The sequence below is a fragment of the Squalius cephalus genome, assembly GCF_949319135.1.
Source record: "Squalius cephalus genome assembly, chromosome: 17".
NCBI lineage: Eukaryota > Metazoa > Chordata > Actinopteri > Cypriniformes > Leuciscidae > Squalius > Squalius cephalus.
This window is the reverse complement of record NC_137138.1, coordinates 18,944,415-18,970,371: the sequence shown is the minus strand read 5'-3', so window position 1 is coordinate 18,970,371 and position 25,957 is coordinate 18,944,415. Positions and strand designations below refer to the sequence as shown.

The 25,957-nt window shown below is 41.2% G+C and overlaps 1 protein-coding gene across 4 annotated transcripts; it reads left to right on the top strand.

The window, feature by feature from the left end:
- Window positions 1-1,423: 1,423 nt before the first annotated feature.
- Window positions 1,424-25,754, top strand: LOC307144844 (pecanex-like protein 3). 4 transcript variants are annotated; one of them, XM_079847471.1, is made up of 33 exons: window positions 1,424-3,363; window positions 5,611-5,819; window positions 6,030-6,129; window positions 6,235-6,274; window positions 6,394-6,489; window positions 7,637-9,349; window positions 9,702-10,001; window positions 10,090-10,147; window positions 10,223-10,364; window positions 10,451-10,762; window positions 10,877-10,909; window positions 10,997-11,168; window positions 11,264-11,374; window positions 11,835-11,926; window positions 12,013-12,122; window positions 12,225-12,330; window positions 12,416-12,508; window positions 12,726-12,876; window positions 12,957-13,101; window positions 13,288-13,465; window positions 15,782-15,890; window positions 16,187-16,316; window positions 16,421-16,479; window positions 16,576-16,791; window positions 18,049-18,302; window positions 18,801-19,031; window positions 19,136-19,239; window positions 20,668-20,815; window positions 21,039-21,269; window positions 21,378-21,652; window positions 21,746-21,912; window positions 22,014-22,408; window positions 22,881-25,754. In XM_079847471.1, exons 1-33 carry the CDS (start codon window positions 3,211-3,213, stop codon window positions 23,040-23,042), a joined length of 6,795 nt encoding a protein of 2,264 aa, XP_079703597.1. In that variant the 5' UTR covers window positions 1,424-3,210; the 3' UTR covers window positions 23,043-25,754. The 4 variants fall into 4 exon arrangements, with proteins under 4 accessions (XP_079703597.1, XP_079703596.1, XP_079703599.1 ...); XM_079847470.1 differs by having other exon boundaries at window positions 6,030-6,135; XM_079847473.1 differs by lacking the exon at window positions 6,394-6,489.
- The last annotated feature ends 203 nt before the right edge of the window (window positions 25,755-25,957 follow it).

Genomic DNA, 25,957 nt, shown 5'->3' with positions numbered 1-25,957 from the left:
CTCGCCATTAGGGGTGGGAATGGATCTCACAATAAAACGGTGTCTTTTCAGTTTCGAGTCAACTAGTAGCCTAGTTGTATCATTTCTTCCGATACTGCCCTGTAACCGGTAGGCGTGGCTTGGGAGTGGCCTCGTAGGGCAGCGAAGCAAGTGCATTCTGGGAGTTGTTGTCTTTCATCCACATGAGCCAAAAGTACATTTTCTGGCTTTTCTCAGTCTAGAAAGCACCAACTTCTAAAATAATTTCACATTTCTAATACATAAATGACCCAATTTAAATACACATTCATCTTTCCAGTGGTGAAATATCCCTTTGAATTTTTTGACAGACACAAAAACGGTGCATTTTTGCTCACCCTCAAAAAGGGACAATTTTAACATGCTATATAAAAATATATGTGGGGTATTTTGAGCTAAAAACTTTACATACATCCTCTGGGGTCATCAAAGACTTATTTTACATCTTGTGAAAAGGGCATTATACCACCCTTTTAAGTCTTTGTCCCTGCTGGAACACCATTTTATATCAACTTGGTGGGTCACAGTGGATTTTGGAACCTGGTTTGTTACTGGTACTATGTGATCTGCCAGCCTTTATCAGCCTGACTAAGGTCTACCAAGTCAGTCTTAACCCCACCAGATGTTAGTCTATCTAATCCATCATCTAGATCAGCTTGGACCAGCTAATGGCAATAAATCACCAGCACGGTCCCACAAAAATACATGTAAAACTAACTTAGAGTATTGACCAGTGTTTTTTATTGAAGAACATAGTTCTTGAAGCTTCTGGAATCACAAAATAAACTGTGGTCATACCAGTCCCTGTGAATAATACATGGATATTGTTAATATTATATTATATAGAGGGTCTTCAATATTTTGTTACAGTGGGGGGCCCTTGAATCAAAGAGATTGTAGACTACTACAAGTACAACATGATTTAATCATGGAATATCCAAACTGTATGACATGATTTATGATTCATCAATACTATGGAGATAATATTATGATTAAATATTTATAATCAATCGGAAAAGTTTTCAAAAGTGCCTCACTTTGCCTGAAAAACCTGTCTCACTTTATCTAAGATTAACTGGGTCACTTAGAAAAAAAGTGTCCCAGAAAAGAGAAATCTGGAAAAATCATTTAAATAAATTACTGTAGGAAAATATTAACTTTGATGTAATTTGAAATGAATGAATGGAGGCCTGAATGAAATAATTGCAACCTGACAGATAAAGGTTATGTCTGTCACATATCGATGAATCAAATCATCATTGATTTGACGATCATTCGTCCACTGAATGACAAGCACTTGCTGCAGCCAATCGCATTGAAGGATCAGTTCCGTTCATGCAGGTGGGGGTTAACCGCAGTAGCCAATCGCGTTGCAGAATCAATTCTCTTCCTGTAGGTGGGTGTTTGCTACCTGTGTGAATGAAGCGATTCGACACTGGAACTTAGCGAGCTCACATTCCGGGCTTTTCTCGCTGGAGTTTTTACACAGCGGCCCTGGACTTACCGTGGAAATGGTTGAAGTGGTGACCACGTAGAGATATTTTGCGGTCTGTGTGTGTTTTTGTATTTTTATTTTCGTCATAAGGAGGAAGCACTCAGTGCTGCCGTTAGCCGATGCTAACTCGCGTTCAGTTTCGCCGTCCTGTGGTTTTCCTTCTCTCGTTTCTGGAGGAATTAACGCAGACCCTGCCGAGAAAAACCATGGAATGTTGACGTTGAGTTGAAGAGTGCTCAAAATTTTGCTACAAAACACTTAAGCCAAAGTCAGAGGTGTCTCACTACTGCTTGTAGCATGTTAGCTGTGTGGCTACTAGTGAGTGTCAGGTGATATTGAGCGGTGAGAGGACAGATATACGTCAAATTAAGTCGAAAAACTGAGCAAATAGATTACAAATAATATATTTGCGCCCCTTCTGATTGATTTGATGCTCAGCAGGTTGATTCAGTCTAAAATCCAGTCGTTCAGCTGTCAGCGTTAGCGCCATTGCTGTGTAAACGCTCGGTTTGTTTACAGTTCTAAAAATATTCGCACTCTGGTAACGTTTTCATTGAAGTGATATTGGAACGTTTCATGGACATTAATTAATTAATGAATCTCTTTACTGTCTTTATTTAGACTCAATATAATTTCAAAGATGCTCTAGGCAAGCTAACATACCTATGCTAACATTAGCTGAAGTTGTGCTGGTTAAAAGCCAAATCCACTGAGACATTTGTCGGCGTTCGTTTACTCAAACGACTATTGTTTGCCGAGGATGCTCAGTGTTTTTCCTTCTCCAGATGTAGAGATTAGCTACTGCCATAAAGGAAAAGTTGACAGGATACTACTATGACTGTTCAGGCTTGGACGAGATGACTATAGGTTCAAATAAATCAGCAGTCAGTTAAGACATAAAACTCTAAACGGTGTCATATACGCATATCTTTTGTTTGGCAACGGGACAGGTTTACAAATTTGTTCAGAAAAAGTAGAAATTGAATTCTCAGGACTCTGAAGCTGTCTACCATATTTGCAATAGTTACAGAAGCCTAGAAGGCCAATGAAGACGTCAACTAACTAACTGCCTGTCTTTCTCTACATTGCCTGAAATAGTTGCAGTTGTTCAGTGATCTTATACATATCTGTTGACATCTCTAAAGTTAGTTAAATATACAATATCCCTAAATAAAACTTGATTTCTTAACTGTATTTTCTAGAAATCCCACATTAGGCTACTTTATCTAAATCAGACAAATGTCTCATGCCTTATCACGCCACAGATAGGTTAAAATGACCATATTCAAAATAGCCTGTTGATCTTAAGTATGTCATCAGAACAGCTTGATTATTTTTGGGATTGTGTTTGCTTAAAGTGCTGGCAAGTCGTAAAGAAACCAAACCAAGCAGTTTTGATGATTCCTCAGGATGAATGTTTTCATGTAGCCCTTGGGTCACAGTTGTGCCAAAAACTCTTGATGATCTGCACTACAAACAGGGGTCTGCTGGAGGAGCGTACAAAAGAACAGTTGATGCTGAAAAAACACAGGCCTGAAGTCGTTTTGGATCGTCTCGCTCTCTGCTAACTTTTTGGGCAGCCTTTTCATTACCAGTCCGAGAAAGTCCATCCTGAGGTTCCCAATGGAAGTACCGCACTAGAAACTTTGACAAGGGAACTTCAAGAACTCTGGCTTGTCTCGTCCCGAAGCGATAAGATGGGCTCTCAAGCTCTTCAGATATTGCGGCAGGGAGTGTGGGCTTCTCTGACCGGAGGATGGTACGTTGACCCTCATCAGAGTACCTTCTCGAACTGCTTTCATCTCTACCTCTGGATATTCCTCTTGGCCTTCCCCTTTCTTCTGTACATGGTGAGTTCATGCAGTAATTCTCCAGGCGCACGTTCTTGGAAAAATGTATGTAAACGTAATAATACTGATGGAATCCAAGAGCTTGAAATATTTAGGTGTCACTCCTCTTGAGAAACTTTCCTTACATGGTGATCTCAAGCTTTACTATAGAGAGATCTTTCTGAAACTGTCGAGATGAATGACAGCTGCAGATATTTCTGCTTCAGGGATATTTTCTATGGAATGTCTTTTCTAAGTGGTTTCAATGAAGCAGAACCAAGATAACATCAAACCTTGTGTCAGAGTAAAAAAATAATAATTATATAAATGTTCACTTTTAGTTGTGGTTGTGTTTTGTTTTTAAACTTTCTATTCATGAGAAAATCCTGGTTTGCACAACAATGTTAAGCAGCACAAGCACACTGATAATAATGAGAAGTTTCTTGATCACCAAATCAGCATATTAGAATGATTTCTGAAGGATCATATGTGTCACTGGAGGTGTCTCCAGTTTCTGCATGATTTCTGCATGCTGAAAATTCAGCTTTTTCATCACTGAAAAAAAAAAAACATTTTATAATACATTAAAAGGAGTTATTTTAAATTGTATTAATATTGTATTTTTAATCAAACGAATTCTTCCCTGATGAGCATAAGAAACTTCTTGTTTAAAAAAAAAAAAAAAATTGTTCCTACAGACCCCAAGTCAACGCAGTATTTTAAAGTTCAATAAAGTTCCTTCAAGGCAACAAACAGCCTGTTTTGAAGTTTTACAGAACGTTAGTACCTTACAAGCACAATCAATGTTAACGATCAGATATACAAGGAAGAATCATTACATCAGTCTTCAGGAAAACATTCCTTTGCGTCCATTTTCTCAGTGTGGCAACCGGTTTGATAATAATGTGGATAAACATGACATGTTATGACATCGCAAGTGATACTTTTCACTATCAGGTGAACTTCCGTCTTGCTGCTCTTGTAACAATCCTAAGTTGACCATTAAACATATTTTATTGAAGTTTACAGCTTTTAATGTCACCAATGATTTTACTCAGTTTTATGCCAATTGCATCTAATTAGGCCCCATATATTTTATATATATATATATATATATATATATACGGCATTTGTCTGTCATGTCATTTTTAATGTTTATTAATTTATCTAACCTATTTATTTACACTGTTCTTGCCATGAAAATACTTATATGCTGATATAGCATAAATTAATACATTTACTATTACTTACACTACTGGTCAAAAGTTTTAGATCGGTAAGATTTTTTATGTTTTTAAAAAGTCTCTTCTGCTCACCAAGGCTGCACTTATTTGATAAAACAAAAACAAAAAAACAGTAATATTGTGAGAGATTATGACAATTTAAAATGACTGTTTTCTATTTTAATATATTTTAAAATGTAATTTATTCCTCAGATGAAAGCTGAATTTTCAGCATCATTACTCCAGTCTTCAGTGTCACATGATCCTTCAGAAATCATTCTAATATGCAGATTTTATGCTAAAAAAAACATTCATTATTATTTTCAATGTTGAAAACAGTTTTTTCAGAATTCTTTGATGAATAGAATTTCAGAAGAACAGCATCTATTTAAAATAGAATCTATGTCTTTACTCTTTACTGTAACTTTTGATCAATTTAACTCATCCTTGATGAATAAAAGTATTGATTTCTTTTATTTCTTTCCCCCCAAAAATAAAATAAAATAATTCTTTCTGACCCCAAACTTTTGAAGGGTAGTGTTTAATGTTACAAAATCTTTCCATTTCAGATAAAGAATCCTGAATTAAAAATGTAAAAAAAAACTGTTTTCAACATTAATAATAATCAGAAATGTTTCTTGAGCATCAAATCAGCATATTAGAATGATTTCTGAAGGATCATGTGACACTGAAGACTGGAGTAATGATGCTGAAAATTCAGCTTTGATCACAGGAATATATTACACTTTACTATATATTCACATAGAAAACAGCTGTTTTAAATTGTAATAATATTTAACAATATGACTGTTTTTGTTTTATTTTGAATCAAATAAATGCAGCCTTGGTGAGCAGAAAATATTAAAAATCTTTCCGATCTAAAACTTTTTACTGGTAGTCTATGTTGTAGCCTATTTTGCACACAAGCGCATTATGAAATTGCACAAGTCCATTGTGGCCTACATGAGATGCAGTGTCTGAAATGAATTTGAGGTTGTAATGTTGCAACCACATTGATGTGATTCTCCCACATTCTTTCTTTCAGGCCCTTCCTGCCAGTTTAGTGGTGGCTGGTGTGTACTGCGCTGTGATAGCGGCCTTCTTCACGGCCATAAAAGCAGTGAATTTCCGACTACATGCCATGTTTGACTTGGGTGAGATTGTGGAGAAGAGGCAGGCCTCATTCGCCACTGACCCCCATAGAGTGGAAGAAGGAGAGGAAGGCTCTGGCGCTCACGACGGAAGCCAACACAGGTACAGTGTATCTACATTACAACATTCTTTTTCGTTTTCACTTATCTATTGCTCAATTCAGCTAGTAGACAGAATCAGTTTGTAGAGCATTATAAGCATCATGCTACTGAGTCAGATGTTCTTCGGGGATTTGTTGTTGGTTGACATCTGTTGATGGTGTCGAGCAGTCACAGTCAATTTTGGCTCATGTTGGCATGCCTGTGCTTACAGGGACAGTGGTGTCGGTGTGGAAATGACGGTGTTCCGAAAGGTGAACTCCACCCCTCCTGTACGCTGCAGTTCCCAGCATTCGCTGTTTGGATTGAATCAGGTGTCGGTGAGGATATTGTTAATGCCAAATGTCACATGTCCTTGAGCATTATTCTCCTTATCTCGTTGGAATTTCCTCTGACTTGTTTTCTTTTCTTTTGCTCAGGAGTTTTTACCACATCTTGAAGACCCTGGAGTCCCAAAGGGTATGTTGTTGTTGTTGCTTTTTAAAAAAAAACAAAAAACATACAACACCAAATAGGTAACATGAACTGGTATGCTTGTTTCAGTTCTTCTCTGATTTTTATCATTTTTAAAATTTCAGATATTAAGGAGCTCATGCAGGAGCAGGCCACTAATAATGTGATCGTAACCTCTGCACATAGAGACATCCTTCGACACAACTCTCAGGACAACACTAGTAAGAACTGTCCCTTTACTGCTTCACTACATTAGTGTTGCTTTGGACAGTTCCCTAGACCAGTGTTTCCCAACTTTTTTTTTTTTTTTTTTTTTTTTTTTTTTTTTGCTGCGGCAGAGTTTTGATAAGTAAAAAATCCCACGGCACACCTCTATGTAAATATATAACAATATTTCACAAACATGCATTGCTTCAAATGGCAAATTAGATCTAGATATTATATTAAAAGTAGTTGAGCTTAAGTCAGGCAGGAATACAATATGGTCATATAGGTAGCTATATGATGTTGTTGGTGATGATAAAACAACAAATTTACATATCTCTGTCTGGCAGAGACCTTGTATTTTTTTTTAAATTAAACAGTTTTTATAAATGGTTAGACACTTGCATGTTTCATTATAATATTAACATTGCATGAAAATCAGGCTCACATGTAGTTACAAGGTTTTTGACCAGCGAATGACAGATATTTTGTTCGTCACCGGCACACTAGTGTACCGCTGCACAGTGGTTGGGAAACACTGCCCTAGACTTCCAATCCAGAGAGCTACAGTGGCAACCCATATTTTCAGCATCCTTGGTTCAAAAAAGTCAAATTCACTTATCTATTTTTTGTAAATGCCTGTTTAAGATCTTGCTGTGAATGTTTAATTATGTATGTTAAAAAAAATATTTTTTGGACCCGTTTAATCAAAAATATCAAAACTTAGGTGCCATTTATTTGCCCACATGGCAATATCAATCAACAACTGATGGATAGAACGCCATACTAGAGTTTTTATTTTATTTTTATAAATGTACGTCACAATACAGAAGAAAAGATCTGTCACTACTTCCGTTTCATCACAACTTTATTAAGGAAAAAGCTTTAATCTAAACCAACCAGCTATGAGATGAACCGTAACATTATAAACTTTAATTTGAAGCCAAAAAGTTTACAGTCACTGATTATATGTATTAAATAATTTGTTGCATGTTTATTGCAAAATATTACAAGATATTGAAATCTTATAAATTAAGTTAACTGAATAAATTGATAGCTTAAAACCATTGGATTTGTTTTAGATTGTTACTAGTATCAAGTTATGTGTACCTCTACACATCGCTAATCTGCTCAGTAGTAACTGGACGCTTTTTGTCGTTGCAGGTGTGGCACCATCCTGTCTGGCTGTGGATTACAGAGGCCTAATTGGTGTGAGTGATGTAATGTCTGGAGGGTTTAGTGGCCTGCACCCAGCAAACTGTCCTTCCATCCCACCGTCCCCCTCCAGCCAAGAAGATGGAGATGAGAAGGACCAGGTGGAGAATGGGGGTGTGGAGCAGCTATCTCAGCAGAGCCCTGATGGGGAGGGTCTAGGAGGCTACTCCCCCCTTGGGCCTTCAGCTGATTCTGAGAGCCTGGGAGATGCTCCTCTCAGCCCTCTTATCAAGAGTAGCTTGAGCGAGGAACTAAGCGAGAACTTGTTGGGTTTGGGCCTCGACCCTGTCACTTTTGCCCCCAGTGCTGAGCAACCAGGCAGCCGCACTGGAGTGGCCCTGGCTGCTGGCTCCACTGACAGCTGCTTTAGTGGAGGTGGAGCAGCCACAGACAGAGAAACTCTCAGTACGGTCAGTAGCTACCGCAGTGAGAAAACAGACTCAACACAGCTTGAGAGTCCCTCGCTGGGCCAGACGCATAAACCCGTGTCTAACGCTGCTTCCACAGCTTTGCCTCAGGGTAAAGGCCCCTATCAGCAGCCTGGAGACGTGCTGCAGGACGGCAGCGACACAGATGACCTGTCAGACAGCGTGCTGCTTCGCTCACCCTCCAAAGAGCTCTCCTCTGGGCAGGGCCTGGACAGAACTCTGGTGGAGGGGGAGGACCTTCCCCCTTTGTTTTCAGACATTGCACAGCCCTCCTTGCAGGACTCGTCGCCGTCTAGCAGCGGGCGTTCTGAGACCTGTGATCTTGACAATGGCATCCCTATACCCCCCCTTCCTCCTCCACGCCAGGCCAGCTCTGTACCGTCAGGGTTGGCACTGGGCTTGGTCTGCTCGGAGCCTGCTCTGCCGGTCTCTGCCCCGTCCTACCTCCTAGCAGAGCCACCATCTCTGCAAGCTCAGCAGCAGGTGGTGCGACCTAAAGATCTGAAGCTGCTACGTGCCGGGGGCAGTGTGGGTCACCGCCCCGGTCGCAGGAAAGCTCCACGCAAACGAGGTGCTCCTGGCAGTAGCAGTTTCGACTGTGGCTCCTATCGACGGCACCAAAACCGTGGCCAACACAGAGACTACATCCCTGTACGCAGTCGGCTGGGTGCCAAAGCCTACAGCGAGAGCTTGTTCGAGGACTCCAGCGACGAAGACGATGGCAGCGATATGAGTGCAGGCTCTAGCCTTGGATCCCAACGTCGCTTCAGCTCTGACGACGAAGACGATGATGAAGATGATGATTCGAGCTCCTCTACCTCCTGCTACTCCCCAGATCTGGCGAATGCTTCCCAGCCTGGCCCCAGTCAGTTACCTAGCCCTGGAGAGGGGGAGGAGCCTGATGCAGTAGGTCCCTCCCATTCTCGCAGTGCTCAGCGCTCAGCCAGCACAGCCAGTGCCAAGACTCATGCCAGAGTGCTCAGCATGGATGGGGCCGGTGGGGGTTCCAACAACACAGGGACCCTTGCATCTACTATGCTACCTTTACCCCCTTCTTCCAATCCTGCCCCACGTCCACTCACCATCTCTAAATCAGACCTGGAGGCTCGGACGATGCACTCAGAGGCTTTCTCCAGGATACATCATAGGATAGACTCACTTGGGGGCTCCTGGGCTGGGAACCAGACGGGCTGGAGGGCAGGAGAGCTGCTGGAAGAAGGGGCAGTAGGAGGAGGTGAGGAGCGAACAGATTCATTCTCCGCAGTTTTTTTCTTTTAATATATTATATTTACATTTTCCTTATTCAGTAATTATTCGTATGTACTTTTAATTGATTAACTCATAATAATTTCTGCTGAAGTGATTTTTTTTTTTTTTTTTTTTTTTTTTTTTTGATCATGGTGTATAAGACACACATTATTCACCCTCATTAGGCTGGAAAAAAAATAAATATTTGTTTTAATTTCAAATGTAAAAATTTGCACTTTTCCTTTTTAATAATATTTTTTTTTAAGTTATTTTAATTGATTTCTGCTGTAGCTAATATTTAATTTATTTTCTTTGCCTGTTGCTTTTTGCCCATGTAGCCCCAGACGAGGGAAGTAAACGTGACTCTGTGAGCAGTGTGAAGAGGACACAGGCCATTCGCAGGCGACATAATGCTGGTAGTAACCCCACCCCACCCCCTTCTGCCATGGGCTCTCCTCCTAGCTTACAGGACCTCCAGAGAGTCCGCACCTCCTCTCACTCCCGCACACGAACGCTCCCCTCCGCCCTGCACTTCGCCGCCTCATCTCTGCTGTTGCTGCCCCGCAGCGGTGTTCACGAGGCATCGACCTTTGACGACACCTCAGAGGGAGCTGTGCACTACTTTTTTGATGAGAGTGGTAAAGAATAATTTGTGCTTCACTGACTTGTAACACTAATTTAATTCTGGTTTAGTTTGTTTCTTCAATTGAAATGATCTAATTTCAGGAGTAAAGAGGTCATATACTTTTGGGCCTGCTGGTGGAGGATATGAGGACCCAGTCCAGTAAGTCTTAAAACTTGTACCATTGGGATAATATTCAGAAGTCTCCTAGTGTTTGACACGTTTTCATTGGCTCAGGGAACGAGAGCGACAGTCACAGTCCTCCAGCTTTACCTCCACTGATGTCCAGGAGGTGGCGCCGGTGCTGTCCATGCTGCAGCCCAGACCGGTGGTCCTCCAGGGTATGCAGGTTCGCAGGCTGCCAATGGATATGCCAGAGGTGAGGCTTAACGCTACAACATCATCAAAACGCATGTTCCATTTCACAATCCTGCTGATTGTGTCGATGTTTTTTTCTGTTTATAGTTCGACCTAGATCACGAGTCCCCTCACGAATCCCAGGAGAACACGCTGATGATTGAGGAAAAGGCCAAGCCTAAACAGTATTACCGATTCTGGGTGCTGCCGGGGAAATGGTTAAGAGTTCGTTACGACAGGCTAGCATTGCTGGCCTTACTGGACAGGAATCGACGAGTTGGCGAGAATGTGTTTGCGGTGGTGTTGGCCAGCCTGGTGGCATTCCTTGGCTTCCTGCTTCTTCTCCAGGGCTTCTTTAGAGACATCTGGGTTTTCCAGTTCTGCCTAGTCATTGCCAGCTGTCAGTACTCCTTGCTAAAGGTCAGTGTGAGAGTTAGCATTTTTAAAATGGTCCTTTTTTTTTTTTGGCATCTCTTGATCGTCAAAAGATAGTAATGTGTCCAGTATTAATTAGTTTTTTCTTGTCCATTTCAGAGTGTACAGCCTGATGCAGCATCTCCAATGCATGTGAGTAAATGGCTGTTTTTCTTCTCTTTTCTTTGACTTTCACAGTCAAAGACCAGCCTATCTCATTTGATGTGGTCTTCATTGCAGGGCCATAACTGGATCATCGTGTACAGCCGACCGGTGTATTTCTGCCTATGTTGTATGCTGATCTGGGTGTTTGACTTGGTCGGCAATTTGGACAGTATGCTGCCTTTCACCCTCTATGGGGTCACCTTCTTCTCTGCCCAATTTCTGCTCTGTGCTAGAGACATGCTCATAGGTCTGTTCACTATCATTCAAAGCCAGTTCTGTTAAACCTCTGTTTGAGTTGTGCATAATATAATAATGTAATTATTCATATGTTTTCTTCTGCAGTGTTCACCCTCTCTTTTCCCGTCATCTTCCTGTTTGGGCTTCTACCTCAGGTCAACACATTCCTCATGTGTTTGTTGGAGCAGGTGGACATGCACATTTTCGGTGGAACTGGTGAGGCCTATATTATACATTACTAATGCTATAGCGGTAACACTTTTCAATAAGGTCCAATAATTTAACGTTATTTAATGCATTCATTTACATTATCAATGAGCAATATATTTGTTACAGTAATGATTCATCTTTGTTAACATTAGTAATAAATACAAATGTCAGTTGTTACCTCAGGTCCATTAAATATTAACCTATACAGATTAAGAGGTAATTTTAATGTATTAATAAATGTTCAAATTAACATTATCTGAGAAAGAAAGAAATGCTTTAGAAGTATTTTTCATAGTTAGTTAATTGTTAGTAATATTAACAAATGGAACCCTATTCAACTGGTTCAACTGGTTTTATACAGGTTTGATTCACAGGGAGCAGGCTTACTAATAAAACATATGTGTATATATGTATATATAACGTATATTATTGCACCGTAAATGAGATTGTGTCATTTGTGTTTCAGCCACCACGAGCCCCCTGTCTTCAGTCTACAGTCTATTGCGCAGTATGTTGGTGGCAGCTCTGGTTTATGGATTTTGCCTTGGTGCCATCAATGTAAGTGGGATGCTGTTTGTCTCTTTTACAACCAACTGTGTTAATCAGTGCTTCCTTTACTCATTTTATTTATTGTGTCTGTGTAGGCTCCGTGGGGAGAGGCACATGTCCCGGTGCTCTTCTCTGTGTTCTGTGGTCTCCTTCTGGCATTGTCCTATCATCTGAGCAGGCAGAGCAGTGACCCAACCATCCTCTGGTCAGCCTCACCACACATGCTGTTGACTTCCCAATGATCTCACTTCCTCAACAGCTTTGTGATTGGCATCTAACATGTTTTTCTACACTGTTCACTGGGCAGGTCTCTGGTCCGCTCCAAGTTCTTCCCAGAGCTGGAGAGCCGAACACCAGAAGAGCCACCATTAGAGATTAAAGACCCTCTTCCAGAGAAATTGCGTGACTCTGTGGTAAAAGCTCTCTCCATCTGCATTTATCTTTTGCTAAATAAGTGTTCTAATGGTTTTTAAATGGCTCCCCTCTCTGACTCTGCAGAAAGAGACTCTTCACTCAGACCTGGTCATGTGCCCTCTTATGGCCATTATCACTTTCGCCATTAGTGCCAGCACTGTCTTTATTGCTCTGCAGGTCAGTAGGCTTTCCAGAATGAGATTTTGAGTATGTTAATGGTTTCATTGTGAGATCCTGCTAAAGAACCTAGTTCTAATCCAAGGACTGAACATCATTTCTAGTTTTGTAAAGGTGGGAAGTCTCGTTTAGTGTAGTGAATCAAGAAATTAATTTCCATAAACAATTTTTCTAAATCATTGCGCTTTTAATTTGCGTTTTTTGCACTACTTTTTAGCCTGCCCTCAGTTTCGTCCTGTACATCTTGGCAGGGGTAGTGGGGTTTTTCACACACTACCTCCTGCCTCAGCTCCGCAAACAGCTGCCCTGGTTCTGCTTAGCCCACCCTGTACTGCGATCTCGAGAATACAGCCAGTTTGAGGTCCGAGGTGAGTAGTCAAACCAACACGCACGCATTAATGCCTGAAAATCTGAACAAGTGTGATGGACTGATCCCTCTCTGTCTCAGATGCTGCTCAGCTCATGTGGTTTGAGAAGCTGTATGCTTGGCTGCAGTGTGTGGAGAAGTATTTCATCTACCCGGCTGTAGTGCTCAACTCCCTCACCACTGAAGCTCACACTGTCAGCCAAAACCCTGACAAACCTGGAGCCTAGTAAGAACAAGATCATCCAGAATCCTTAAGAGTTCTCTAAGAGTCCTAGTGTAGAGTGAAGCTTAACACTAGCTGATATTACTCTGTTGTTTTGGAAGTTTTTGTATCCCAGGTTTTCAATGTGGTCTCAGACTTTAGATTTTCAGACTTGCACAGTGATATGGTATACTTTATCTGTTTCTTTAGTGGCCGTGCTCTGTTCATCTCGGTGGCTGGGATGAAGCTTCTTCGTTCATCCTTCTGTGTCCCGTCTCAGCAGTATGTCACGCTGTGCTTCACCGCCCTCTTCTTCCAATTCGACTACCCGCGCTTTTCACAGACCTTCCTCCTCGACTACTACTGCATGTCCATCCTCTTCAGCAAGGTCTGAGCATACAGTCACATCTCTCTGAGATTTAAAGGGGCCAATTTCAACACTTGTAACATTTACATTCTGTCCCTCAAGTCCACTTATAATGTTATGCAAGGGGTCTAATTATCACAATCTAGTTCTTCCATCACCAGTTCCACCTTTTCTATATACACTACCATTCAAAAGTTTGTGGTTGGTTAGATTTTTTAATGTTTTTGAAAGTCTCTAATGCTCACCAAGGCAGCATTTATTTGATCAAAAATGCAGTAAATTGTGAGATGTTAAAATGTAAAAACTATTTTGTTTTAATATATTTTAAAATGTAATTTATTCTTGTGATGGCAAAGCTGAATTTTCAGCATCATTAGTCTTCAGTGTCACATGCTCCTTCAGAAATAATTAAAATGTTGATTTAGTGCTCAAGAAACATTTCTTATCAATGTTGAAAACAGTTGTGCTGCTTAAAGGGGTCATGAACTGCATTTTTTTATAATGTTAATATTTTTGCATTAAAAAAAATATCTAGTTTAGAAGTTATAAGCTATTTTCTATCCGTGTTTTTGCCCTCTCTTCAAACTCAGTACTTTCAAGACTTGGAAGTAAACGCCCACTACTTTGATTGGGTATTTTGATATTTAAAAAAAAAAAAAAAAAAAAAAATCTTGTTACATAGTTGAAATATTTTCCAACGATGTGAAACATTTGAGTATTACGTAGGTTGTGGCATATAAAGTTTAAGTATGAGTTACCACAGTTATAGTTGAGAAGATAACTTTGTGACAGGATAAGTTTAGTGTAAACAGAATTAGTTTAGTGTAAACAGAATTATGAACGTACCATTATTTGTCGTTCTTAGAGGCGCTGTGATTCATCCTTTTCGGTTAAGTGAAAAATGCGTACATTGTCATTTGCAGTGTTGTTTTAAATAAAATAAAGCGTGTTGTAATGTCTTACTGATGACAAAACAGATGTCACTCATTAAAGCTTTTATTCAGGATTACAGCGAATGGCTTCTGTCAAAACAATAACAAAAACAGCATTCTCTATGTGCTTCCTTCCGTATCCAGGAAGTCCCCATATTAACCCCATAAATGCAGAAGAAAAGGAAAGCACAGCAAATCACTTTGCTAACCAACTATTCTCAGTTTTTCTGCGGCGCTGCAGTATTAATACTCAGTACATATAAAAAAATCTATAACAGACCAAGCAGTAGAGCCACATGGTAAAAACATTACTTACACTTGAGTGTTTGCGACATTGCTGTCGAATCCAATAAAGTCGTCACTGCATCATCTTTTATTTTCGGTCTCTCTGAAAGCCTGTTGAACTGTCTTGTTTAAAAATTATTCTGCAGTAAAATGAAGTGAACAAATGAACAGTGTCTTACTGACACGTTCTGACTGGAACTTAATAATAAAGTTTATCCACACTTTCTTTATGTTAGGATCACAAGGAAGGCAATGCAAAGACTGTGTTTCTACAACTTGTCACTGCAAAATGTAATCCTCAGAGGCATCTCTATCGTTTTGTGGCTGGAGTAATACTGTGTTTGCGTCTCTCGTATTTACTACTATATGACATGCACAAATCGGTGTCCAGGGCTAAAGAGGCAATGATGTAGATGTAGGCGTTGATTTTGTTCTGCTGAGGTGGTCTTTCATCGCACTATTATGTCATAATGTGCCAAAATCTAAAACGAGTTGTTTTGAGTTCTGAAACATCCAGGATATTTCTATGACTTATGTAAAAAAATCAAGGAAATTTTTATTTCTCAATTCATGACCCCTTTAATATTTTTGTGGAAAACATACATATAGAAAGTTCAAAAGAACAGCATTTATTTGAAATAGAAATCTTTTGTAACAATATACATTTCTTTACTGTCACTTTTGATCAATTTAATGTCATTGCTGAAGAAATACATTAATAAAAAAATAAAAATAAAAAAAACTCCAAACTTTTAACGGTAGTGTATGTAGATTGTTGAAGCATTACTTGTCTGCTGATGTTTTTTTGTTGTTGTTGTTTTTTATAAACATCAAGATTAAAATTTAGATGTGTGAATGTATAATAAGGAAAGCGTTTATAGTCATTGAACTGGCTACCGTTTCTTTTAAGGTTTTCACCATCATTTAACACTTTTTTTATTTTCACTAGTTAATTCTGGTGTAATTGTTATTCCAAAATAATAAGTCAATTAGATATTCCCTATAAACATTCTATTTGAGTGACATTTTTAAACGTTTGTATGTACTGTAGTACTTATACTCTTGCTGGAGTGTGAATCTCAAGACTGATGTTGCTGTCATCTCTCCTGTGTGTGAGCAGATGTGGGATCTGCTGTTTAAGCTGCGTTTTGTGCTGACCTACATTGCACCTTGGCAGATCACATGGGGTTCTGCTTTCCATGCCTTCGCTCAGCCATTTGCTGTTCCCCGTATCCTTTACCAGCGTTACTCTCACACAGACAGCTGAATGCTGATCTCACAACTTTACCCTGGTGTTAACATGTTCCCAGTGCCCGCTGCCATTTCATATAGCACAGCTGTACTATTGGTTTTGCTCTGGGCCACATTTCACATGTTTTAGGTAGTTTGCACACTTTTTCAATTGCTTTGTCCATAACTGAGTTTGTTTGTTTGTCCCCACTTCTTTTTCACATTCAGTATGTTTACAATGTCTTGCTATACAGTTGGTTTTTGATAATGTCCCTTAACATTGATTTGCTCTCAGATTCTGCCATGCTGTTTGTGCAAGCTGTGTTTTCAGCTCTCTTTTCCACTCCCCTCAACCCTGTGCTAGGCAGTGCTGTTTTTGTTACTTCCTACACTCGACCTGTGAAGTTCTGGGAGAGAGACTATAAGTAAGCCTTCAGAAATATCATGCAAATGTCAGCTACGTTGTTTGTTTTGATTAAAAAAGTTTGAAGATGTGACTTGAACCCTTAAATATTATTTTGTCCTTCAGCACCAAACGGGTGGATCACTCTAACACGCGTCTGGCCACACAGCTGGACCGCAACCCTGGTATGTGATATTGTATCTGATTAATACAGACCTTTCATCTATATATTTTCCTTTTAATCTGTCCTCTAATTCTCCCTTTATCGCTTGCTTGAATAGGTGCTGATGACAACAACTTGAACTCTATCTTCTACGAGCATCTGACACGCTCTTTGCAGCACTCGCTATGTGGGGACCTTCTGCTGGGCCGCTGGGGAAACTACAGCACAGGAGACTGCTTCATCCTCGCCTCCGACTACCTCAATGCTCTCGTACACATCATTGAGATCGGCAACGGCCTTGTCACTTTTCAGCTCAGAGGCTTGGAGTTCAGGGGTGAGCCGTGTTCCAGGAAAGGGACTGCACAATTTTTCTTAAATGCTGGAATACACTACATGACTTAAAATCTGATCTGAATTCGATTTAAACACACAAGGCATCGTTCACTTGCTGACTGAGAAAAACTGGGCACGCACACTAAACCACTAAAGCCCGGGACAAACCAAGCCGACTAAGTTTTCTCAGTGTGTTCCGCACGGTTGGCTGAAATTGGTCCTCAATGGCTTTTTTTCGGACATGTTGAATCGGCGTCGGGCTGTCGGTGAGAGAGAGAACTCCGATTGGCTGTTCAGCTTAGTGAACGAGTCAGTGCACGAGAATAATAGCAAAACAGCAAGCAAAGAAGTCAAAACAGTACAGATAGAAGGCTGTTCTAATGTTACGTCATCTTACCTGAGTGTTCCTTGGCAAATATTCCAATATTAACATGAGCGGAGTGAAATAAAGAAAGTGTTTAGCAGGATTGATATTCAAAACAGCAAGCACGCACTGCTTTGTTTATGGTTTGTGTATCTGCAGCCTGCAGCGTCAGTTTCCCTTTTTGAATGACGAATAACGATTAATATATCTGCAGAAATAGACAGTTGTCTCATTCACACGCAGGCGCAGAACGCGCATTCTAGATGATAGTCGGCAGTAGTTATCTCGGTGTGTTCAAGTGCGGCTTTTCCCCCCCGAGGCGACAACACAGTCGGCTTTCATCAGCGCTAGTTCTTTGGCGTCGGTTTGGTGTGTCCCGGGCTTAAGGATCACACACTACCAGACGGAGTCATTCCACACACAAAAACTCACACAAACATTTGCCTGGTTGCTCATATAATCATGACAAATGAAAACAATGTGTGTTTTACATTGTCTGACTAGGTAGAATCATAATATGAAGCTAAAAAAAAAATCTGTGCTTGTGCCCATCTTATACTCAGGAAGAATCAACACTAGTTGTCATGTACACTCTTCAAATTTAAGGTTCCAAAAGGTGGTTTTTGGAGTGATGCCACTAAAGAACTTTTTTTTTTTTTTTTTTTTTTTTTTACAAACCTTTTAGTCAACAGATCTTAAAAGAACCATATTTTTTACTTGGTGTGAAGAACATTCTAAAAATCTAAAGAACCCTTTTCTGCTATAAAGAACCTTTTGTGGAATCGAATCGTTTTGGTGCGATATAAGGTTTCCGATACTGAACCGCAACTGATTTACCATGAACAGTGTATTTTCCTCTCTTCATTTTCTCTTTTCTTGAATGACTGTTTTCAGGAACGTATTGCCAGCAGAGGGAGGTGGAGGCGATCACTGAAGGGGTGGAGGAAGATGAAGGCTGTTGCTGCTGTGAGCCAGGTCATCTCCCCCACATGCTCTCCTTCAATGCGGCCTTTGGTCAACGCTGGCTGGCCTGGGAAGTGGCTGCCACCAAATATGTGCTGGAGGGCTACAGCATTAGCGACAACAACGCAGCCTCCATGCTTCAAGTGTTCGACCTGCGCAAGATTCTCATCACATATTACGTCAAGGTCAGTTCCTATCAGACGAATGACCCAAATAAAACCATCATTATCTGTGTTTACATGGACCCTAATAATCCGTTTGTAATCGCACTAGTTGACTCTCATCCACAGACACCTTGTTTTGAGCGCACAGGAAGGGACGTTTTTACGGCTTGATAAATATAAGCAGCATGGCACAAAGCATCATGTCCTCGTTGTCTCCTAATTAGGACCCGAAATAGATAAATATTAAGTCTGCTGTTAAAACAAAAAAAAGGAGCGATGACAGGATTGTTTATTATGCACCAACAGCGGGAAACTCTGTGTATTCATGCACAGTTTGCCCATGTCAAGAGAAGCTTGTGACGTATAAATGCACAGCAATCCGATCACTTTATTTACCTTTCATGTAAAAACTGTTTGGATTCATCATTCGGAATGATTTCATTCTGATTGAAACTAAATGTGCCCATGTAAACGTAGCCACTGAGATACAGAGCAGTGATCCAAGTCTCTCCACCACAGAGTATCATCTACTATGTGAGCCGCTCACCCAAACTGGAGGAGTGGTTGGCCAACGAGGCGGTGCAGGAAGCGCTGCGGCCCTGCCTCAGCCCTTCCTATGTGGATAGTGACCCCACCTTCAACCTGAACATAGATGAAGACTACGACCACCGTGCTTCCGGCATCACTCCCTTTTCCTTCTGTCTGGTGTACCTGGAGTGGATCAAATACTGCAACAGCCGCAGAGAAACGGTATTTTAAAGACCGCTTTGCTGTTTACAGTTGCTGACTTGTGGTCTGGTTATATGGGAGTGAAAGATGTAACTTTTTGTTTTTTCTTTTCTTTTCTGTTACAGCCAGTTGAGAGTGAGAAGGATTCCCCTTTGGTCACACTCTGTTTTGGGTTATGTATTCTGGGCCGTCGAGCTTTGGGCACTGCCTCCCACAGCATGTCAGCCAGGTAAGTGTTCAAACCGATTACAGCGTTTTTGCTTAAATCATTTAAATAACATAAGTTGTTGGCTTATGCACCGTACACACATTCAGTATTTTTACAGAACGGTGTTTCTTCTGCTGCATGCCTTAATTTTTATTTTTATAAACTAGCCTTAGCTATTTGAAGTCTGAATACAATTAACATAATATTACCTGTTAAATAAGATGTTTCCTGCTGCTAAAAGCAACATTCTACATAATTTGGGCCCAAGCACTGAAAATGTTGCATCAGAGTTATTGGGCATTAGGTAGCGTATGGGTGTAGCGGGGGAGCTCTGCAGTGCCTAATTTTATGCGATACATAGGGCTGGATATGGTTTAATTTTTTTCCGATGCAAATACATTGATACCGGTTCCTGGACATTATTTTTTCTAAACCAATTTTATGAAATCCGTTTTAACAAGATTACATTACATATTACCTAAAAATAACTTTGAGTTTATTTTTTCAATTTGTTGACAAAAGTTTACCGACCCAGACTCATATAGGCCACTGGGGGGCGGAATATATGCCTTGCACTCAAGCGCATGCATAAAGCTTGCCGCAAACCACTGGCAAAAGTAGCCTAATGATTGTGAATGTGTCAGGAAAAAATAGCAAGGAGACATTTTAGTTGTTTATTAATAAACTAGTATTTTCTGCGTTTTCAGTGTTTGCTGCAAAGATGAAGTTGACATTGCTGACTCGTCATCTCCGCGGTATAGTGAATGCGTGTGCGTGCGTGCCCCTATAGAGAGAAATGCACCTTTCATTTAGATTACATAATCAGAGTATTTGTTTTGGTTTCGAATTGGTTCGTTTAAAAGTAGACATTTCAAGCATCCTACATGCCTATTTCTCATGTCTGTGAGGCAAGTAACCTATACGCTGAGTTTCGATTTATGTGACGCGCTTCAGTTCTTCTTACTGTCAAAGACGGAGCAACTTTCTGCTCTTAAGTTTATTCCATGCACTGTCAAATTCTTCATCAGATTTGTTGTTGCTGGTCTTGGCAGCAATTATCTTGTTGCAAATATTGCATCCTGTGCTGTTGGCATTGAGCCTGTTGAAATGTAGCCATACTTTTGATCTTCTCCACATCTGTGAGGTTTGGGACGCTTACACACTACAGCCTCACGTATGAGTCGCGTAACCGGAGTAAACTTAAAATAAAGTTATACATGTACCTCATATTGCTAGTTGGTGCATAGTCACTGCTCATTTGCCTAAAGTAAAACATTTATCAGCCTTTTGCATTTGCTTTGCCAACTTTATATCACTACCGCTCATGTTGCTGTAACTAACATAAAGTCTTGTTGACCGTTTATGTAAACATGGTTTTCTTGCAATGAGATTTTTATGAGTGGAATTTTGTTGATGTAACTGCACTGATTCTCTTTCTTATACATTCAGTTTGGAGCCTTTTCTCTATGGCCTTCACGCCCTGTTCAAGGGTGACTTTCGCATCACCTCTCCCAGAGACGAGTGGGTTTTTGCAGACATGGACCTGCTGAACAGGGTAGTTGCTCCAGGTGTACGGATGTCCCTCAAATTGCATCAGGTACATCTATCCCCACTGATATCACACTTTATTCAGGTTTCTGGGGTAACAGTGATATTTTCATAGCCTGTACTAAAATAGACTTTTGGTGAGTTACAGTTCACATCACATGCTGTATAAAGTAAAAGTAGTCTGATGATGATGCAGTTATTTATATAAAATGGCTCTCTGGAATGCTGGATTCTAATTTTGTCTTTCGTTCATTCTGTCCTTTCCTCCACAGGATCACTTCACCTCTCCTGATGAGTATGAGGACCCAGTGGTGCTGTATGATGCCATCACAGCTAATGAAGAGAAGATGCTGATCTCTCACGAGGGTGACCCTGTTTGGCGCAGCGCTATCTTGGCCAACATGCCTTCTCTGCTTGCTCTCCGCCACGTTATGGATGACGGCAGCGACGAGTACAAGATCATCATGCTGAACAAACGCTTCCTCAGCTTCAGAGTCATCAAGGTACTTTGCAGCAGAAGCCTGTTTGTTAGCATGTATATTCTGTTGACTGTAAACATGTATTTTATCATGACATTGCTGTAACTATTCTTTCACTGGTGCTTCCTTCAGGTGAACCGGGAGTGTGTGCGTGGACTGTGGGCCGGACAGCAGCAGGAGCTGGTCTTCCTGCGGAACCGGAATCCTGAACGCGGAAGCATCCAGAATGCCAAGCAAGCATTGAGGAACATGATTAACTCGTCCTGTGATCAGCCCATTGGATACCCCATCTACGTGTCCCCGCTCACCACATCCTACGCTGGGGCCCATGTCCAGCTGCGCTCGGTCTGGGGAGGCCCCATCAGTCCCCACAACATTTACACCTGGTTCATCAGCAGCTGGGACAGGTCGGGCATCGAGAACAAGCATGCACTCTGCCGTGTTAAATCACATTTTAGGTGTCTATTGTTATTTATGTATATTCTTTCTGCTCTCTTCAGGCTTCAGAAGGGTTGTGGTGCCGGATGTAACAGTGGAGGGAACATTGAGGATTCAGACTGTGGTGGTGGCTCTACCTCTATCAGTAACAACCCTGCAGCTCATCCTCCACAGAGCACAGCATCCAGCATCCCTCAGCCTCATCCCACTACTTTACAGCCATTGATGGGTACGACGTCTGCTTCTCAGTTAATGTATCACTGTCCACCTCCAATTAATAAAGCAATGATGTGTGCAGGCTTAGTCTTACTCTTCCCTTCCTTTCTCAAGGGACTGACAACCCCGTTGGACCTTCCTGGCCGCTACATCCCCAGCCCCTCCCACTTGCCCTGCTCAGCCAATCAGAGGGCAGGATGGATGCAGGGCTGGTTAGCTCCTTGCAACGCACCTCTTCCATCCATGGGCTTTTGGGGCAACACCTGTCCAGCTCCCAGCTGTCTTTCAGTGGCTCAGTGGCCCTTCCACCTGCAGACCGCTTCTGCCCCAGTAGCCTGCAGGACAATCTAAGTCACAGGGTGTCTCAGAGGGGCCTAAGCCTGGGTCAGGGCAGCGGGCTGCACTATGAGGCCCTGTATAACAAATGGAGTCTGCCAGGGAGGAAAGGATTCAACGGACCTGCAGTATTGGAAGGGGATGGTTCAGCATCACAGAGCATACGCACACAGGTAAAAGACTAGCGGTGTCCCGAGCCGATTTCAAGGATCGCATCTGGGCAGATTAAGCTGCTTTTTTTTTTTTTTAACTGATCGGTATTGGCTATCCTGCCAGATCCTTTATTTGTTGCCGAAGCAGTAGGTGGCGAAATGCACCCCTCACGTGGGTTTCCCAACTATCATTAAAAGAAGTAGAAGCTCAAATGTCCGTGTGTAACACACGAGTACCAAGGAGGACTGTTCAAGTGCGTTACAGACACACGGTCAAGCTTTAGTGTTTAGCACATTTGTACCAAGACAATCGCTTTTAATTCGAAAATGAAAAAAGTATCATTGCATCCCTTATTACTGTTGTGCTAAATTTCTTATCAAATAAATGCAGCCTTGGTGAGCATAAGGGACTTCTTTCAAATGTTTTCCAACCTGAAACTTTTGGTGTGTATATACATAAAAATTAACCCATTACATTTTTTATTATTCCTAGCCTTCGCAGCCTCCCCTTCCTGTCCTGCCCATTGATGTCAGCCCAACACTGGATCCAGTGGGCGCAGTCGTACCCTCTGAGACCACGCCCCTTACATCATCAGACCCGCCCAGTGCACGGGAAGAATCTACAGAACTGCCTTTACTTGAGCACCTCCGCTGAGCCTTCACTGCACGACAGGTACAGCTTGGATCAGACTAGCCCATGGTCATCCTCACCATCCAGAGAGCGAGAGAGCTGGGAGGAATTAAAGCATCTTCGGTCAGTTCTGCATATATTAGGATGTTTCTCGCAAGTATACTTAAACACATCACCAGATACGCAAGCACACTAGAAGAGTGCAGCGTAAGTAATGAACTCTGGACTGAGCTCTCCTAAGCTTCTTTGGCTACTGTTTTGGCCTCCAGGCCCATAAGCCAAAAAAGTGGACAGTCTGTGCAATCTTAAGGGATTTTTTTTTCCTTCTTACAAAAGGAGGTTCAGGTCATTTAATCAAAGCAAATCTGTGACCTGTACCACCAGCAGTAACAAAAAGGGAACTCTCCTCTCCCCTGTAGCAGCCTTAAACCTTCTCAAGCTTTTGTTTTTACCCTCAAGCATCCAGTCCATTGCTAAACATCCACAAACCCTCTGCGTCAGCTGTATTGTGCAGGATTTTTCTTTTAATCTTCCTCCGATCAAAGCCCAGAGCTTTCCACCAAATCAGCCACAGTCCTTTCAAGACCAAAGGACTCGATTTTGAATGCCCTCTCACAGAGCTATCATTTCATAGCGAACACATTCCAGAAAAGACATTCGATCACTCTTAAATGACACAACCACGACCATTCTTCAGCGAGCTTCAGGGATAAGACTTGAATACACACACATGTACTCGCTCTCACGCGCACTTCCCTACGTAGTTTACAGCCAGCTCAGGTGAGGATGGAAGGGCCTGAGTTTTGGGGGTGAAGTGTAGGACAACTGGGACAGGATAGAAATCATCAGGTTGCCTGTCTTTTTCCCCATCCTCTTTCTTTTATTTCTTTACACATCCCACAGGAAATCAGACTACCTTCTTAATTCCTAAACTGCTGCCTAACGAATGGGCTCTGGTGATTTAGTGGGCCAGAGCACGCGAGGGTTTCATGGCCTCCCGTCAGGCTTTTTCCTGCTACTGCAAGCGCCTCCTCTCTGCAATACTACTGCTACTGCACCACCCCCTCTACTACTAATAGAACTAACTACTGCTTCGACTTCTAAACTCCAGCGTTTTAGTTGGAAGAACTTGATGGGGGAATAAAAACAATAAAGATGTACCAATTCTAAAGACAAAGATTTATTTGATTGCTGATCTCAAATGAAGATGGATGGAGTGGCTGTTTTTTTTATTGATTGTGCTGATACTAGTTGGACATGAGTGAACTGTAAGCTCCCCCCCCCCATATTCTTGAATCCACCTGATTGTGACAAGCAAATTCCCTCTCTGTGTGTAATACAACTGGAAATGTAGATGTCATTATATATCTGCTGTTGGGCGAACGAAGCTCAGACCGCCTGCTTTGGAAAGCAGGGCACTCACTGCCTCTACAATAACAAACATATCAAATGCTCGCAGTCAAACAATACACCATTGACATCAGCCTGGAATAGCTGCGGCGTGTCGATGTAAAGGAGCTTGGAATATCCTGTGAGCAGTTTAAAGTGGTTTTCAGATTCAGAAAGCCAGTTCAATGCTTCTTCACCATATATAATTTCCTAGCTTAAAATGATTGACACGGCTGAGCTGTGCTCTGAAAAAAGCTTTGCGTTGAAGGATATGGTTTGATAGTCAGCATGTAGGGGCCGCCATGAGAAAATGGTGCCTTACGGTTTGACTGGGTTTCAGGTGGAAGAGAAGGATTTTTGCTGGAGATTTTTCTTTAGAGTAATGCGTTCATGCAAAATAACAATCGAAGTGTTTCTCTACTGAGCGGCCCTTCATTTTACAGTGCTGACACATTCAAAACAGACGATTCGGTCCGATCAATATCAAGTTTTGACGCGATTTGAATCTCTAGCTTCGTTTAGTGCCAGTAGAGGCAGTTTTCACCGATTTGATCATGCTCACTTTTTCATACTCTCACTTAAACCACCGATTGTTAATAGGTTTATAACACTGAAAGTATATAGAGTCTCTGCCCATCACAGACCATATCACACGTTGTTTGAACACTAAGCATGAAGTCTCTCTGCGAACCGTGCAGCCTAGTCACACTCTCTAGGTCATTTCAAGTCTGCCAAGCCAACTCGGCTCGTTCACCTTTAATAGCTATTGAGCGTTTGGTTCGAGGCCGATCGACCTCTTTCTCTCTTTCCATCAGGACCATTACTCGCATCTTTAGGGTAACTTTTCCAAAGCAACAGGGAGTACTTCTCTTACTGGGAGAAAGCACAAGTTACTGGATAGTCTTGGGTGTCAGTGATTTAAAAGGGATCTAACCAATCTCTGCCATATATGTACAGCATGTTTTGTATATAAATATATTTAAAAATATATATAAATCTATTTTATTATTATTGGATTTCTGGTTATTTTTCAATGGAGGACACTACTTTGAGTCTTAGGAGAGTCACGCTTCGGTGTATCTGTGCTTGCAGAGGGGTCCGACTCTCTCTCTCGACATAGAATCATGAAGTCTGGGGAATTGAATCAGTTAATACTGCTTTTGCACAACTATTGTAAAATAGTACACCATCCTGTATTTTTTTTTTTTAAATTAGTTATATTGGGGGTTGTTTTATTTAAAAACTGTTATTCAAATATTCAAAGTTATGTACAGTTTGTTTTTTTGGTTTTTTTTAATGTGATTTTTCTTTTTCCCCTCCTATTTAAATTAAAGCTTTTTTGTGTTATTGTTTGCAAAACGGTCATTTTGTTCATGTCTTCCCCCCCCCCCCCCCCCCCCAGTATTAAATGTTGTCAAGATTTATTTAGAGGGTGGTAAAATCAATTCACAAACTATAAAGGAATTCAAGTCATGTTAAAGCTGATTTGGATCAATAGCATTGCAAGCGAGTAATTTCAGCAATTAGCTATTTAGTTCATTTTAATTTAT